The sequence below is a fragment of the Chelon labrosus genome (assembly GCF_963514085.1).
Source record: "Chelon labrosus genome assembly, chromosome: 3".
Lineage (NCBI taxonomy): Eukaryota > Metazoa > Chordata > Actinopteri > Mugiliformes > Mugilidae > Chelon > Chelon labrosus.
In genome coordinates, this window is record NC_140339.1 from 19,561,018 (window position 1) to 19,577,291 (window position 16,274).

Below are 16,274 nucleotides of genomic sequence, written 5' to 3' on the forward strand. Positions count from 1 at the left end.
TGATTTGAGTTGTCGCTTTGCATGTACGCTGTCAGTTAGGGAAAATGTGATAAACTAAATAAATAGTTTAACATTACTATATTGTCTTCAGCCAGACTGACTGAGTTTGATTATTCACTTATTACTGAAGTGAAACTAAAGAAGGAACGATAAACAAAAATAGGGAGTTTGTAGTATGTACAGTAAATGATTATGAGACACCTCGGGATTACCAATGGTTTATTCATTTAACCTTGTGTTTGTTTTCAACTATTCTTTCTAGATGGACGACCTCAATGGGAAGTTGAGGCCAAAATAATCCGTGAGAAAACTCAAGGCGTAAGTAGTTGGCTTTTAATTTACCTGTGTAACTGCCATTTTTTCTGTAATATTTGCACAACTTTATACTACTATTTACATTTGAATGCATGCAAATGGTGCTGTGCTTCATGACAAATAGTGTATGCTGATAATATATGTATTTTGTAACATTTGTTTTTGTAGTCATGCATTGTGGTGGAGGTCCCTCCCTACCACAGTAAGACCGTGAGCTCGGCTGTCCAGGTGCAGTTTTACGTCTGCAATGGCAAGAGGAAAAAGAGCCAGTCACAGCGCTTCACTTACCTTTCAGGTGAGTTGGAAGGCTCTTGTAATTTGGCAGCCTGAATCTAGATATATTTTTTTTGTCTTACAAGTGCTGAACTTCAACTTTTTTGCTGTTACAGTGCTGAAGACATTTACACTAAGAGACTCTGGCTTTGTATTGCTAGCTGCTTTGTGAATCTTCCGAGCAAATGACGAGGGGATTGACTGACAGCAGAGACAGCGTGCTTCTCCACAGGGGTTTCACTAACCTCGTTTCTCTCTTTTCTTTCTCCAAAGAAAGCCTTGCTGTGGTTTAGAGGGAGCTCTTCCACTAACAATAACATAAACACCTGCCAACTGTTTGTTTCGCAAAGCCACCTCAAACTCCCAAACCAGACTTTTTTTCTCTTTCTCACATGTTCTGCATTTGCATTGCGTTTTATGATACTAATCTTTTGCCGTCCAGGAAACTTTTACTTTACATAGACAATCAGTCGTTGTGGTTTGATGCATTATTTTTTATTCTTGCATCAAGGAAACAGAGTTCATAATATTTGTATCCTGAAGTTTCCTTAATGTTTTTTGTTAAAATCAAATTCATGCCTTGTTATTTGATATTTGTTATTGTTGTTTTTTTTTCCTCTTAAAGCCAGTCAAACTGAAAACACAGTTGGCGGAATATAATGACATGTGAGCATTTTGTGCAACACATCCAAACCTTAAGTTTCACCGCAAAAGTGTGTACGTTCGTGTGAGTGTGTATCTGTGTATCTGTGTATGCGCACAAGCGGCCTTGCCCATCCACCCACCCAGCCTTTCTGTTTGCAAGCACGCCCACTCGGCAGAAGTGGTTCCTGTTTTCCCCGTTGTCAGATTAGGGTAGCCAATCAGAGCAGAGTACAATAACCCTGCTCTGTCAGTCAAGCTGGGTTGCTGACACCACTACTGTCACCACGGACACCGCCTGCTTTATTGTGGCTAAAAAAAAAAAAAAGAAAAAAAGACATCAGCCGTGTTTCATGTTTTATCACGGGCACCGCTACGGGGGCCATGGCCCAATTCAGAGATGAATTCTGAGAAACTTGCCAGAAAATGTCACACGATTGTAGCGAGACCTTCAGAACAAAATTACTTCAGTTCGTGCTTTGTTTTTGTTTTTTAATTCCTGCATTGTCGGGCAAGACTGAGTATTTGTCAGTCTTCACATAATGCTCAGTCAAATCACCCTTCTCTTACCCTTGATATCCGCTGGCTCCATTTTCAGCCAGAATAAACTCCCGTTTGGCCTTTCAGTGCCTCTTGCCTTTCAGTCCCAGAGGCATGTCAGGGTGAGTAGAGGGCACAGTCAGTGAACTCGTTTGTTCTGTTGGTCTGATATGGGCTGGGGGGCATTCAGCTCCTCTTCCCACACAACATTTCACATGATGGCACCCAGACTGACAACATATGCTCTCCCTCTGATTCAGAGCTGGATAAAAATAAAACTCACTGTCACAAGGCACCAGATTGGGAAATAGGTTACCGATTGGCATAGCAGTGCTCTAAGCTGTCACAGTAAAAGGGAATGGCCCCATTTGCGATGAAAATGGCACTCTCTCTTTTCGGGTGTTTTTTTCTTTTTTCTTTTTTTTTTTAATCTGGAAGGAGACCTATTTCGCAATCCATACATTTCAGGGACTGCGCTCACGGCTTTGAGGTTCTTTTGGCCTACTTTTTTTTCCAGATTTAGCAGACATATTTCAGCTTTAAAGGCACAGATTGAGGGAATTAGAGAGGACTGAGAATGTGGAAAAACTTGAAACATCTACTTCCTTGTTTAAGTTAGTTGGAGTCTCTGGACTACTGCACCTGAAGCAAAAATAGCAATGTCAATGCTGCAATGTGGTGACTTGACAAATTTATAGATTTAATGATTTTCATTCTTTTGTTGCAGTATTTGATTGATGGACATAACTGACATTGTGTTTCTTTCTCTTTCATCCTGTCTTTCTTCTCTTGCCATATTTCTCTTCCTCTCTCTCTCTCTCTCTGTATACCTCTCATGCTTTAGTCATGGTTAAACAGGAGCACAGAGAAGAGCTGGACCTTCCTGCCGGACCCCCTATTTCCATGCCCCTGGCACACGCTGCCAGTCTGGTGCGCACCCAGCTGCCTTCTCCTGAGCAGGGCCACCCATCGGACAACCTTCTGTCCAGCTCCCCTCACGGCCTGGCCACGGGCTCCGGACCTAGCCTGCTACCCCTGCAGGCTCCCTGCTCATCCCTGGGCTCCCCGTCTTTCCAGCACCTGCCTCACGTCCAGAGCCACAGTTTGCACCATGCCCCTGCTGACTGCCACATGACGTTCCACCCAAGCCCAGCTCCTGCTCCTCTTTCAGCTCCTCCAAGGCCGTCCTACCAGCCGATGCAGCACAGCCACAGCCACGGTCATAGCCTGCCCTTCAATGGCCAGCCCAGCCTTCCTCCTCAGGGCTATGAGAGGATGCCCTTTCAGCAGAGCCCCAGTACAGCGTCGCACCCGATGGGCATGGGAATGATGTACCCCTCCTCACCTTGCTCCTCACCATCAGCGCCCTCCTCTTCAGCCTCCAACACCATTTGTGGATCCCCCCAGAGCCAACAACCTCTGCTCAGCCCCTCCTCCCCACATCTGCACGCACTCGGAGGCTATCATTGCTCCCCGAATCACACCCAGGTGCCCTCTCCAGGTGGGCACCCACTTACAGGGCCACACTCCTCACAGCTGCAGAGGGCATTGAGCTACCACCCAGTAGGTCAAAGGTCAGCTTCTTGTCCCACACCATCCAGCGCCCCTCCTCCACGGATGATCCCCTCTCCCCACTCTGGTCCTTCCTCTCCTCAGCTCCACTCGCTGCCCTACCAGTCTCCCACCTCATCTTCCCCTACCTCTTGTGGTAGTCCTCTGGGGGCTCTGCAACAGCAGCATTCAGGACAACCTTCTCCCCAGGCTACAAGCCCAGTCATGACCAGCCTGTCCCCAGTAGCAGTGGGAACTCTGGTTCATCCTCTAAGCCCTCAGGGGCCATTCCCTTCAGATGGGGAGAGGCTGAACATTAAGCAGGAGCCAGAAGAAAGGGAGCCCACCTTCCGCTCGATCGGCCTGCAGGACATCACACTGGATGATGGTAAGATATGTGGTGTCATGTTTATCTCAAAACAAAATCTGTGAAAGTGCTTTTCTTCTGCTGAATGTCGCTACAGCCTCTGAGATAATACCAGAACATGAAAAAATGACAGCTAAAAAGGTGAAACTGATTTAAATTTTATGACAAGGTCATCAGATATTGACACCCACTTCATTCCATCGACCTTTCTTTTCTTTTTCTTGTGCTTCTTTCCGGACCTACATAAATCTGTCTCGCTCCTTGTGTGACTATAAATCTCTGACTCTCACTCCTCAGTTGTCTCCCAGTCCAGTCTTCTGCGCTCATTATCACATTTTCCCTCCTCACCCTGTCCTTTTACACAAGATATTTAGAGCGCAACCATCTGTGATCAATCTCATTTTCAGTCTGAAACAAAGGCACCGCTGAGGGATTAAATTTACCCTACAATATGTGACGCACAAGACAAATTTGTATCTGATGATGTAAAACAATACAGAGCACCAGTTGTTGCGTTTTCAAGGGGCTGAAACCTTGATGCTTGATAACCGTGATATAGCGTTTCATCTATCATTGCGTGGCACAGTTGTGTACACAAGTTCATTACTGAGGGGTCCTGTGACTTAGTGTTGGGTAACATAGACACAATAGGACTGATAACTGTAGTATCATATTAAAGGGCCTAATTGTGAACTGCAAAGCTTCTGTGTCTCTGGCAGCAGTTTGGAGATTAATTACACTTTGAATTTTTTGGCTTTGTGGAACAGGGGAGAGGATTGCGTCATTTTGTGTCACTCGCAAAGATTGTCGCTGGAACACAGAGACTACGGTCGTGCGCTGCTGCAGTAATTACATCCTGTGTGTGCTTGAGTGTACGTGAGCGTGTGCTTACTTGCGTTAACAAGTCTAATTAGGATGCTCAGGAGACCTTGTTGACTTAACAATTGACCATGAAGTCAGCGCATGCATTTAGCGCCTTTTTCCTCTCACCCGTGAACTTCTCTACGTAGAATATGTTAATTCAAACAGTCCTGAGTCTTCTTATCTGTCATTCGGAGCGTTGCCCGGCTTTGTTAACCCCGTTGCCATATTCAAATGAGGGTCCTAAAGATTTAGGGTTAATAAGTACCCTGGCAAGGCTGTGTGAGGGAGGTGTGATATTGTGTGTTAGTGCGGGTCAGCCTAATTAACACAGTGGTTGTCAATAAGTCATGTGTGAAAGACCCAACTGCCACCGGGGTTCAACAGTGCATAACACCCGAAAATACACATACCCACTATCTCCCTATTCACACCCTCATTTCGATGCACGCAAGAAATCTGGTTTCGCAGAAGTTTTTTTTCTCTACACGAAACTCAGATTTTTTTTCAGTCAAGATTCAGTCTTTCCCCTTCAACACAAGTACGTATATATACAGTGACTACAAAAGTTGCTGCCTGCACTCGTTGTCTTACAAAAAAAAAAAAGTGTGAGAAAAGTTTGTGAGTGACACGGTTCAGCCGGGAATGTAAGATCTCCCTTTGAGGCTGTGGCTAAAAATAGCTTTCTGTGCCAGCCCAGCTCTGTGGGCCATGTTTTGAAGTAGCAACGTGGAGCTTCACCCAGCTCTGAGTTTTAGGAGGTCGCAGCACGCACTCTTAATTAGACTACTTTCTCTTCAGTTTGGTCGACAGACGGGTCAGACGGTGGAGACAAACGCGAACATATGAGGGCACATAAATTCATGTGGCATGAACGATAAATATGAGTTACTGGTTGCTTTTGAGTGATTACGCATAAAATCATTTATATTTTAATGCGGTGTCTTTGACCTTTGGGGCTTGCCGTGTGATTGAAACAGTGGAAACCAACTTTCTGTCATCGACATGTCACCCTTCAAGGCATTGCACGTTTTGAGAATGAGGTTGCACCATCTTCATTTCCTTCAGCGCATGATCTCCGCTTCTTCTTGTAGTCAACGCTCCGTTATAGCTTTATTATTTCTGACGAAACACAACCTCTCACGTGGAATCATTATTTGGCACGGCATCATAGTACGTTCATCAAACACAGCGTCAGCTACTGCAGGAGTATCACAGACTTGTGTCAGTGGTGTAACACAAATGTGAGTGTGTAGAAAACTGCTCCTGTTTAGAAAGCAGATGGCCCGTGTGACGCACGGCAGAGCTTGCTTGAGATGTATGTCTATGTGTGTGTCTGTGTGTGTGAGAGAGAGAGAGAGAGAGAGCGATATTGTGTTTGTCTGTTTGATGTTGAGGAGGGTTGTGTATGTGTAGAGCTAGAGACGCGGGGGGTGAGAAGACAGACTGATAGACAGATGGACAGACAAGTTCAGGATCCAACCCCACTGCAGGGTCACTCAGCTGAGACATTCAATCTGAAATGTATTTGGCATCTGAGATTGAAGTGCGCACGGAATAATTTCTTTATTTATTTCTTTTTATTGTGAACACTGCAGTTAATTTGAATATTGAATGAATATAAAGTAGCTTGTTTCAAAATGTTGCAGCAAATGGAAAGTTAGGGTTTATTTTCATTATGCTTTACAGTGCAGAGAAGGAACTTTTCAACAAAGCAGTGAGGGGACATGGGTGAATGTCGCTAAAATGTGCAGCTTTGTGTATTTCTACTGCTTTGATGTCTTAATCCAAACAGAGCTGAGTCTGGTTGGGTGGTGCCTTCACGAAAAATGATCAAAGACAGTTTTTTTTTCATGGATGCTGTTTGGAACATTTGGCGTAGGGAGCGTGGTGTGTCGGTGCTTTAGTAAAAAAAAAACAAAATAGGAGCTCTGTTTGAATTTATTTCTGACGTAAGATAAAGAGGTATAGCATGAATGATAGGTGGACTAGTTTTGCCTGTAAACACCTGCAAATATGTGCCATCTTGTTTCCAGAGTCTGGAGCTGCTGTGCCGCCAACCGGTGCATTTAACTTTAATTTTAATTAATCGGCATGTGTCTGTTGTTTTTTTTTTTTATGTTTGCAGAGCACAGAGGGGAAGGGATAGGACATGTGTGACTGAGTGTGTCCACAACAGAAGCTGGCCTTTTGTTGGCCCTTCCTTTCCCAAATGCATAGCTGCCTCAGACTGCGAGAACGGCCATGAGGGTTAATAATAGGCCGAGCCTTGTCGCCTGAGCTCCTTGAGAGAGACACCGACACAGCTATTGCACAAATGCACGCAGAGAGACGGACAAAGGGAGCGGCACACGTTCTCCTGCAGATGTAATCAAACGTGGCGCCGTCCGTGCGGCGGATACGTCATTTAAATATATATTCTTATTGTTCTGTTCTTCTGTCTTTACAAGGGCACAGACTGAGTTGAAATAGGCTGAAATTTTCTGTAGCTGTTGTTGACAATGCCGTTGACGCGCATGCATGTTGTGCAGCACAATAGCCCCTCTCCTGTTGTTGACATTTTAATTTTCTGTTTCAGGCTGCATTTTTGTAATTAGAGTGGTAAACAGACCCAAAGCTTTTCTGATTCCAAATAGCTGTTTTTTTAGATCAGCAAATGTGGTTATTTCTTTTGTAGCCTGCTTAAATGAGAATATACCACCCTCTCTGGGTTCACAGCTCAGTTGCACGTCTTGTAAGATCAATATGCAAATCCTGAAAATGAAACATTACAGAGGTTATGCACTGGACCACCTCAGCCTCCACTGATTACAAAGTTACCTTCAGAAAGAAGGGAATATTCCCACGTTTCCAGTCTTTCTGAGTTGAACTGCTGCTGCAGTTTCATATTTAACGGACTGTCTCACGATGTTGCTTCAGCATCAAACCAAGTAGCTCTGTGTAAAGACTAACAGCCCCGTTGACTGTTTTCTGGTTCGCTGCTTTTCCTTGTCTTTGTCTGAGCTGCAAGAGGTAAGAGAGAAGTGAGAGTTTCAAGTATCAAGCAACGCATAAAGGCTTGGACATTTTCTCAGTCGTTGGCCGCGCAGCTCAGGAGGGACAAAGCGGCCGTGAATGTTAGATTTACGTCTGACAGGTGGCAAGAAATGCGACTCTGGTTGTATGAAAATTAAATTAAACATTAAATTAGACTTGGAAATTACCTTTTGTCTTTGGCTCCCTTTCTAAAGGATCTCGATTCACATTTTTCCTTTGGAAAGGATTGAGAAGTTCAGTCCAACCATTTACAATAAAAACATATGTAGAGTAGTTAGTAACTTTAGCCCAACAGACTTTTCATGAAACATCACAATTCATCACTGGAAACGACTTTCATGTCTACAAAACCAGGAAAAAAACGCAAACCTATCTGTAGTTTATTTAACTGTAATTATTTGTATGAAGGAAACAAAAATAAATCATCCGTGCGCGCGCTGCCGTTAACCAGCCGTAACAGTAACACCACAGTGCTCCTGATTCGATGGCATGAAAAAAAAACAACAGTGGAAGGAAAATGCATTTCCATTAAATGCTTCTGCCGCTCTTGAAAAACAATGGCAAACTTTAGCTGGTCTTTTCCCCTTAAACAAGTGGAAACGGACTCTCTGTGTCATCTTTCCATACAATTAAGGTCTTAAGGAGTGTATTGCGGAGGTCTTGGCAGATGCAGAAGCCTGGTGTGGTGACGCTGCCAGATGCTGCCTTTCAGACAAGAGGAGGAAAAGCCTGGAAATTCCTCTGCAGGGATTAGAGCTTTGTATGAGCCCTTAGTTTGTTTTTATGAATACACACTCACGTATACCACGTTGTTATGTAGATTGTTGGAGCGGCGTTTACTAAGATTTTGTTGGTTGCTCTGTTTCCTCCCTGAGGATCTGTTGACATCATCTGAAAAACTAGCACTAGTCACCACGTTTTCACAGCGCTCAAGTGAGGACTTGACGGATTACGGTGAAGGAGATTTCACTCCTTCTTGGAAATGTGTGCCTGCAACTGTATGTGTGGTTTTCTGTGAGATTTTGATTAGTCACCTTAGCATGTTGCCGTTACTTTGCCGCCACGCAGAGCAGGAAATGATCTTCAAACATCTTCTCTCTTGTGGGGATATTTCTTCACGTTCGCTGACATTTTATTGACAAAACAGTAAGGATTGCCGCTCTCTTACTGTACGTAGTTTTGGTTTCGGTACAGGAGCTCCTCAGCTTTATGTACTGTTAACCATTGCAGTGGTCTTTGCTTATCTCCTCGAGCCATTCATGCTCCAGTGGTTTCCCCGCTATAACCCTGGTTCTCTGGTCATCTGCTGCGTGGAGCCGCTATTCTGTGGCCCCGGACCGAAGGCGCGAGTCTTGTGAATCACTTACCGTTAGATCAAATGGGAAATCCACAGATGATTCACAGAGATGAGTGACTTTGAGAAACTGACTTTGTAACGAGCTTCTCCGGTGTGCTTCTCTCTGTGCCCTCGCCCACTCACTCACTTACTCCAAAAGTGAAATAAAGTGAAAAGGCTTCGCTGAGGAGGCCTGGAAGACTTCACTTCCATCAACTGACCATCTATTTCCTATGCGTGCGATCACTTTTCTGACTTCACGGTTGCCCTCATGTGCAGAGGCTTTCTGAAGAACGTGTGCATGTCGTTACAGGGCCCTGCAAGTGGAAACTGTGTGCTCTGAAATTCCCTCTTGCAGGCAAACCAAGTCTTGCCTCTTCTCCGTTCCCTTTGCACAAACGTTTTCCATTGTGGCATGTTGTCTTTATTTGCTGGACAGGAGAATCAGTCAGTCTCTGAGTTATTTGCTTAAGCTGCTCTGCCAGAGTAATGTTTTTTAAGCCTGGGTCGGGGGAACTTTTCTTCAGTGTCTCATATGATAATTACCCATTTTCCATTTCGACAGTAGACATGTTTATCGTACCGACTGTCCATCTGCCTATTTCACTTCTGTTTTGCATTATGGAAATCTTTTGAGTATGCCTCCTTTGACATGCACTTTAGAAATGGAGACATGAGTTTAGGCATGCTTGTCTCCTACTAGATGGGAAGCCTTCGTTTGGGGAAATTAAAGCAGACCCTCACACCACTTCATTCACTTTCGTGTAGATTCGAACGCATTTACTTCTAGCTCAACAAGCTACAAGTCTGACATTTTGTCGCTTTCTTTTTTAGGTTGTGGATAGTCATATCTTAATTAATCTGAACCTTGTTGCTCCATTTCCCCTGCACTGAAAGAGTGATTCATTAAGCTGTAGAGAAGGAACGCTGCTACCACCGTAGTGAGAGAAAATGTTGCTTTGAATAAGGAGGTGTGGAGCTAAAGATGACTCCGCTTGGTGATTGGAAAAAAGAACTGCTTCTAATCGTCTTTAATCGTGCATCATCGATGATGAACAGCAGAGGTGAAGGTGGTTCTTTTTTTAAGTTGTACTGTTTTGATTGTGGAAATATGCATATTGGTTTCAGATGAAAGCGGATGGAACAAGTCACTTCCTTGCGTTCTCTTTAAATAGACTTTAGATTTTATTTCAGTCAGTTAAAGTGTTGAACGCTTTAATAGGATTCAAAGTTCACAGGAAGGATCCATCTGATGCAAGCCCAGTGGTGAAAGACTTAGAGGTAGTGCTTGTAGTGGCAGCAGTCGGCTGACTTCAGATGTATATTTTGACTAGGGAGCCCCCCTTCCCAGTCATCTGCAGAGGATCTCCCTCCGGCTGAGACATTTAGAGACACGGTTACTACGGCGGGCAGAGCTGAATCACCGCTTTTTCTGGTGCACCGTCATGAACAATACCAGTAAACCTGAGAGAATACTATCAGCATATGAAACCTGTCACAAGCTGTGCTCGACTCAAACCTCTCTTTCACTTCTGGATCATTGATGTGTGGAGCTCCCACTTAAATTGAAGCATAGATTATCTGCTGCTCACTGATATGAGAAAGTATTTGTTTTATGTCAAATCCTGTAACAACACCTCTAGATGTAAACCAGATTAGTTTTATTTAGCTAAGCGTATGAGGTATTAGTCCACACGTTGCAACTAAAGTCACAAACTGGTTCTGTCCGTAACGGCCTACTAGGAATGAAAACAACAGAGAAGGAGACATGTACAGCCACAAGTGGAATTTTTCTTTTCTGTTTTTTTGTCTCCTTTAAGGCGGAGGTGGATATTCGCTTCCAAAAACGGGTCCAACGGTTTATTTCGAACGGCGTCGCGTCAAATTTACATCTCGAATATCGAAGGTCGAAGCCTCACGAAAACATTTCTGACAGATGGTGTGGAGAAACCTCTTCCGTCACCTCTTTTATGAGAAAAGGGAGTGATTCAGCTTGAGAGGAGAATTAGCCTAAAGTCGCAGCTTCTCAGATTGCTTTATGCTAATTGCCGTCGGTTTGCTTCCCCTGAGTTCTTCATCGGCCGATAGGTTAATGTTTGCCTCTGCGGCAATCTAATCAGTACAGCGGAAAGTGAAATGTTTCTGCAGACGCCCACTTAATGTCGGTCTCTCGCACTTCACACCGTGCTGCTCATATTCCTGTGGTATTAAGGCAGATTCACTCCCGTGAATAAACAGAGCTACACAAAGTTCACCACATGACTCTTCAGCTGTGCAGGAGGCTTCTGACAGGCCTGTCAGCGCCGCTCTGCGATCGATCCACTAATCTAATGCATCCCAGTGTTTAGAACGGGGCTTTTTACACACTAATATCAATTTGTAGATAAGAGTAGTTATTATAATTAAGCGATTTTATACATTCATTCTAGATTACAAGTGTTAGGAGTGAAATAATGAGAATTGGTGTGGAGCTCAGACAACAGCTGTACGATGCTGTCTATTTTGGGCGCAGTTTCACCACTTCTCTTTCAAAAGGTCACCGCCTTTAAAGACAATCTGTAGAAGAACCACGTTCCAAAAACGTATTTCACAGAAGGAGTGGCGCAACAAATTGATCAACTGGCCGACTCGCTATACGTTGCACCTCAGCGTTGCACCATGTACACCATATACGCAAAGGTAAATGTTTGCTTTGATAGTCACACGCTCGTCTCATAAGTGCGTGGTGGTGTTGTGAGTGTGTGTGAACATGGTTGACATGGGAAAGGAAGAGCCTCCCACGCTAACAGGATGATGTGAGTGATGGTGGCCAGACACAAAGGCAAGCAGCAGAAAACACAAATAATATACACAGAGGCGCTCAATTAAAGCGGCTGGTCCTGTGGCTGTAGAAGACAAATGAATCATTTTAGAAACCGTCTTAGAGAGCGCTGCAGTTTGATGAATGAAAGTGTGCATGAGAGGCATGAAGGTAGCGCCGCACGTGTGAGGATTTATTACTGAGTTCACGAAGTTCGTGATGCATCCGTGTGTTTAACGTCGCAGCATTTTGCTCTCTCGTTACGTCGAAATAGTTTCTTTTTCTCGTGAAACGCACACTGAGCTGGGTTTAGTTGCTCATCATTGACTGAGTCACCCCCGACGCCTTTTTTTTTTTCTTTCTCTACAGAGTTACAGTAAAACATTTGTTTATTGTGTCCTGGGGGAATCTTTGATTTTACAGCACAGTTGCACAAGTGGACAGAGAGCAGCAGAGAAGAAGAGTTGCGTCTTGTTTAGACAGTCAAGTATAGGCAAGCCTGCTCGTAAATCTGCCAGTGTCAAACTGGGCCAGAGGTCTCTGCTGCACCCTCCCAAAACCAGTTTGCCCGGCCTGATTTCTGCGCCACGTCTCTCTGACCCGTCATGGTCGCGTTTAAGACACTTGGGGAAACCACGCGAACAAGTCACAGGACGAAAACTGAGCGCAGACGCGTCGCTGCGGGGGAAAAAACATCACATTTTCCATAAATTTCGAACGAATAAAGGCCTTTCTCCCTCTGCCCTCATGTCTTCCTCGCCGTGTCGAAGTATTTGAAGTTAATGCACTTCACGGCTGCAGTTTTTACTAGCTCCCTGCTGTCTTTTCTTGTGGTCCCATGGTGAGTGCTGAATGGAGGCAGCAGATGTAAACCAATCACGAACCACGGCCAAAAAAACAGGCTGCAGCTCAGACAAAGAGTTATCTGTTATTTATTTAAAATCAGGCTCTGACTGAGTCGGTGGAGTAATTAACCTCGCCGTGCCTGAGTGCCTCTCTGGCCTCAACAACATGTTTTTTAACAATGGATTGGTTTTACGCGGGCCCTTTTTGCTACGCCTACAAACCCCGTGATGGGGCCTGAGGAAATGTACCGAACCACCATTAAAGCTCTAATGAAGTAATGGACAGCCCCGCTGGTTGGTCGCCTGCAGAGGGGTGTTGCTACAGGAGTCAGTGTTCCCTGCTAGCATTTCTTGGACTCAGAAAAGGTGAGAGCTGGCACAGTCAGCGGACGGAATAGTTTCTCTCATTTGTTGTGTCAGGAGTGATTATATCTCACATCAGAGCCGTGACTTTGTGACCTTTGGGTTTGCCAGCCCGTGAGTTTTTTCCACTTTGAGCTTCTGGCAGTTTGAGTTTGAGATTTCAATCTCGTGAGAAGCTCAGTGTGGACGTGCGTCGCCCTCTGCTGGAGAGAAAGGGACACGCTCCCGGTTTCATTTCCACACAAAATAATGTCAAATGTGCTGCCACAAAGATGTAGTCAAAGATGTAGCAGATAAACGCTTTGAAGTCATTTTTTTAATTTCATTTTTCTGTTTGTTCTTCTCTGCAGTTAATGAGATCATCGGCAGAGACATGTCCCAGTCCCCCAGCACCCACGGTCCTCCATCATCACTCAACCAGTCGTAGGTCACACACAGCCTCGTGGCTCGTGCTCCATCCCCTCCGGCTCTTAAACCTGAAGACTCCACAGCTCTACACAGCTCTGCAAAGGACCCAGCTCCTGGTCCAGGTCCTGGAAGCAGAGTGTCGGAAGAGTCAAGACTGTGGTCAAAGACAGAGTACGGACAGAGAATCTGTAAAAGCCACTCAAGACACTGATTTCATTTATGCTGTTTCTCTTGTTTAGAGATGTAGATGCAGAACTCCCACATATTCAACGGAAACGTGAGCAGGAGAGTAAACTGTAGCCGCGTCCAGGTAGAGCAACGGTGACGGAGAACGATGAAGGCCGTCGTAGAGGCGCGCTTTCCCTGCACATCTTTACTTCTCCAGAGCCGTCCGTCTGTCTTCCCGACCAATCAGCTCCGTGAGTCTGGAGTCAAACCTTTTGGGTTTCTTTAGCAGAGGCAGGACAGCGGAGCGTGTCGCCGTCGCCCTCTCACCAGCATTGACCTTCACGAATGAATCCGTCTCGTAGTATGAAACACCCAGAAGTGCTCAGAGCTGTCACGAGGAGCCAGAGCTGGCTTTCAAACTCGTTCAGGAAACACCAGGACGCTAAAACTCCCAGAATGCTCCTTGACGTTGTGAGTGAGTTAGCTTGAGTGAACATCAGCAAAAGCGTGACTGAAAAATATCGAATTATTCGCCGTAAAATTTGACGACCACATTCAAAGCATCACAAGGCCCATCATCAGTAAAAGAGAAAAAAATAATGAATCTTTCAGAAGACTTTCACATTGTCTCGTCGAACTTTTCTGTCAGGCTACGCAAGTGAAACCTTTGATGAAGCCAGTTCGGTGTCCGCGCACTCTTGTTGTTCGTCCCTTTTTAAATGATAAAAGCATTCAGGTCTGAAGTTGCTGCGAGGACGAGCTCCTGCGGCGCTGGTCTAGGATCTGCAACATTCCACAACTTTTACTTAGTGTCCTTGCAGCCGTGTAGATATCTGTACATTAATCCACCCCCCCGTTTCCTTCTCCCTCCCCTTTATGCCCTCTCTCTCGCTCTCTCCTGCGTTTCTTCTTCAAGTTGAACAATTTGCCTTATTAACTTTTAGCAGCTTTGAATGGTAGCGAAAGCTTTTTGTTGTTGTTTTGCACAGCAGGCTTTAAGTTTGACGATAACGCTTTTTTTGAAACAGATCTGCAAGTCGGGTCAGGCGGATATGATTTGGTGAGGACGTCCGTCATTTCTGTGTTACAGAGAAGTGTTTTTATTGGTCCACAGAGACAGAGCTGTCTGCCTCGGGAAAGTTTTATTCTTGCAATAACTCCCCGAATCTCCCAGGGGCCTTCGCGTGCCTTCAATTTCCTAACAGCCGCCATGCCTCTGACGGTATGGAAGCCTAGGCGACATGCAACGGGAAATAATCTGACAAAGGTTGTGAAAGTATTTTATACATAAAAGTGTCTATATATTGAATTCATGTATTGTGTCCCTTAAACAAAGGCAAAATCCCAAAGTCCAGAGGACAGCATCTGGATGTGATGCGGTCTTCCACGTGCCCCCCCCCCGCCCCCGCCGTTCACAATCAAAGACTTCTCCCGAACGGTTCCCAGAACTGCGTCTCCTCCCGACGACGTATTCGGTCACGCTCCTGTCCTGACAGATGTGCAGCGCCCGTGTGGCAGCAATAACACGTATTTTCAGACATGACGTGAACAGATACAGATTCTGATTTGAAGATTTCCGTCGGCTTTTTTTTTCCGCCTTAAGCTTGACAACGACGCTCCTGCGCTGTTTGAAGTCAGATTCCAGGTGAAAATGATTCTGCTATGCATTCAAATTCTGCCTAATGCCTTTAAAAGAGAAAACCACACAAAAAAAAAAAAAAAGACCTCGATGCCTATAGACGTAGAGTAGACCTGTTGTAGAGGCTTGATTGATTCTGTTAGCATCCTGGATTTGTCCCGTCAGCCTTGTGGAGGACACGGTGGAGCATCCTCTAAGGTTCAGCTGTGTGAGTGTGTGTGTGTGTGTGTGTGGATGAATGAATGGTTGGTGATTGTACCAAATATGCTGTACAGAAGACAGGAAGTTTATTCTCGACAACAGGAGCACACACATGTATTTAGGCTATGCAACAATAACAGCAGCAAATCTGAGATAGGAATTATGAGATTATAAACTACTTGTAAGGTCGCTTATGAACTTCACAGGAAAAGTAAACCTGATAGTGAGAGTATCGTGTCACTATTTAAACTATTAGGATGCCTTAACTCTTGTTTGAAAACCAGTTTGTCAGTGTGTCTGTATGTATGCTGTTCTCGGGTGATTTTTACCCCCTATGACTATGACGCGAGTCAGTAACTATTATTATTATTTCTGTTGTTTTTTTTAGGGGCACAGGGTGGACAGTGAGGGATGGGTGGGAGAAGGGAGATGGCTATTTGCATATAAGGTCGGTTCTGCAGCTTGACAGACTTGAGTCGACAAAAAAAACAAAAAAAGAAAAGAAAAACCAAACAAAACCAGCATTGACAGTAAACTCTGGCTGCCGTCTTCTTCTGTCACAACCAAAGACCGAACAATATGTTCCCATTTTACATAATAGTAAAGCAACAGAGACTGTACAACTCTATTTTTGATACTTTGAAATGGATGTCATTCCTAAAAGGTTGGGGACATGAGTGTCTACATATACATCTATCTGTATATAACCTCTATATATAGATAGATTTATATATATATATGAAATTGTTTTGTAAAATAAAAGGGAAATACAGGTTTAGCTGATGTTTACCAAGCCTTGTATTGTCATTTCTTGTATATTTTGTATGTTTCAAATTTTGTAATTTTTAAGACTGCAGTGCTTTTTGAAATTATTCAAAGGGAATAATACCTTGCATCATACTGTAGGCTCTGAAGTAGTGTATGTCAAT

General features: G+C 44.5%; 1 protein-coding gene across 2 annotated transcripts in view; it reads left to right on the forward strand.

The window, feature by feature from the left end:
- nfatc3a (nuclear factor of activated T cells 3a) overlaps positions 1-15,742 on the forward strand; it is a 56,024-nt gene extending 40,282 nt beyond the window's left edge. The window contains exons 7-11 of one of the 2 annotated variants that reach the window (XR_014698974.1): positions 263-318; positions 484-610; positions 2,615-3,709; positions 13,280-13,508; positions 13,577-15,742. Coding sequence is in view for 1 of the 2 variants with exons in the window: in XM_084541129.1 (XP_084397255.1) it covers positions 263-318; positions 484-610; positions 2,615-3,709; positions 13,280-13,356 (1,355 nt within the window). In the remaining variant the exon portion in view is untranslated. Of the gene's footprint in view, positions 1-262; positions 319-483; positions 611-2,614; positions 3,710-13,279 lie in introns of both variants that reach the window. The other variant, XM_084541129.1, reaches the window with a different exon arrangement.
- Positions 15,743-16,274: the final 532 nt, after the last annotated feature.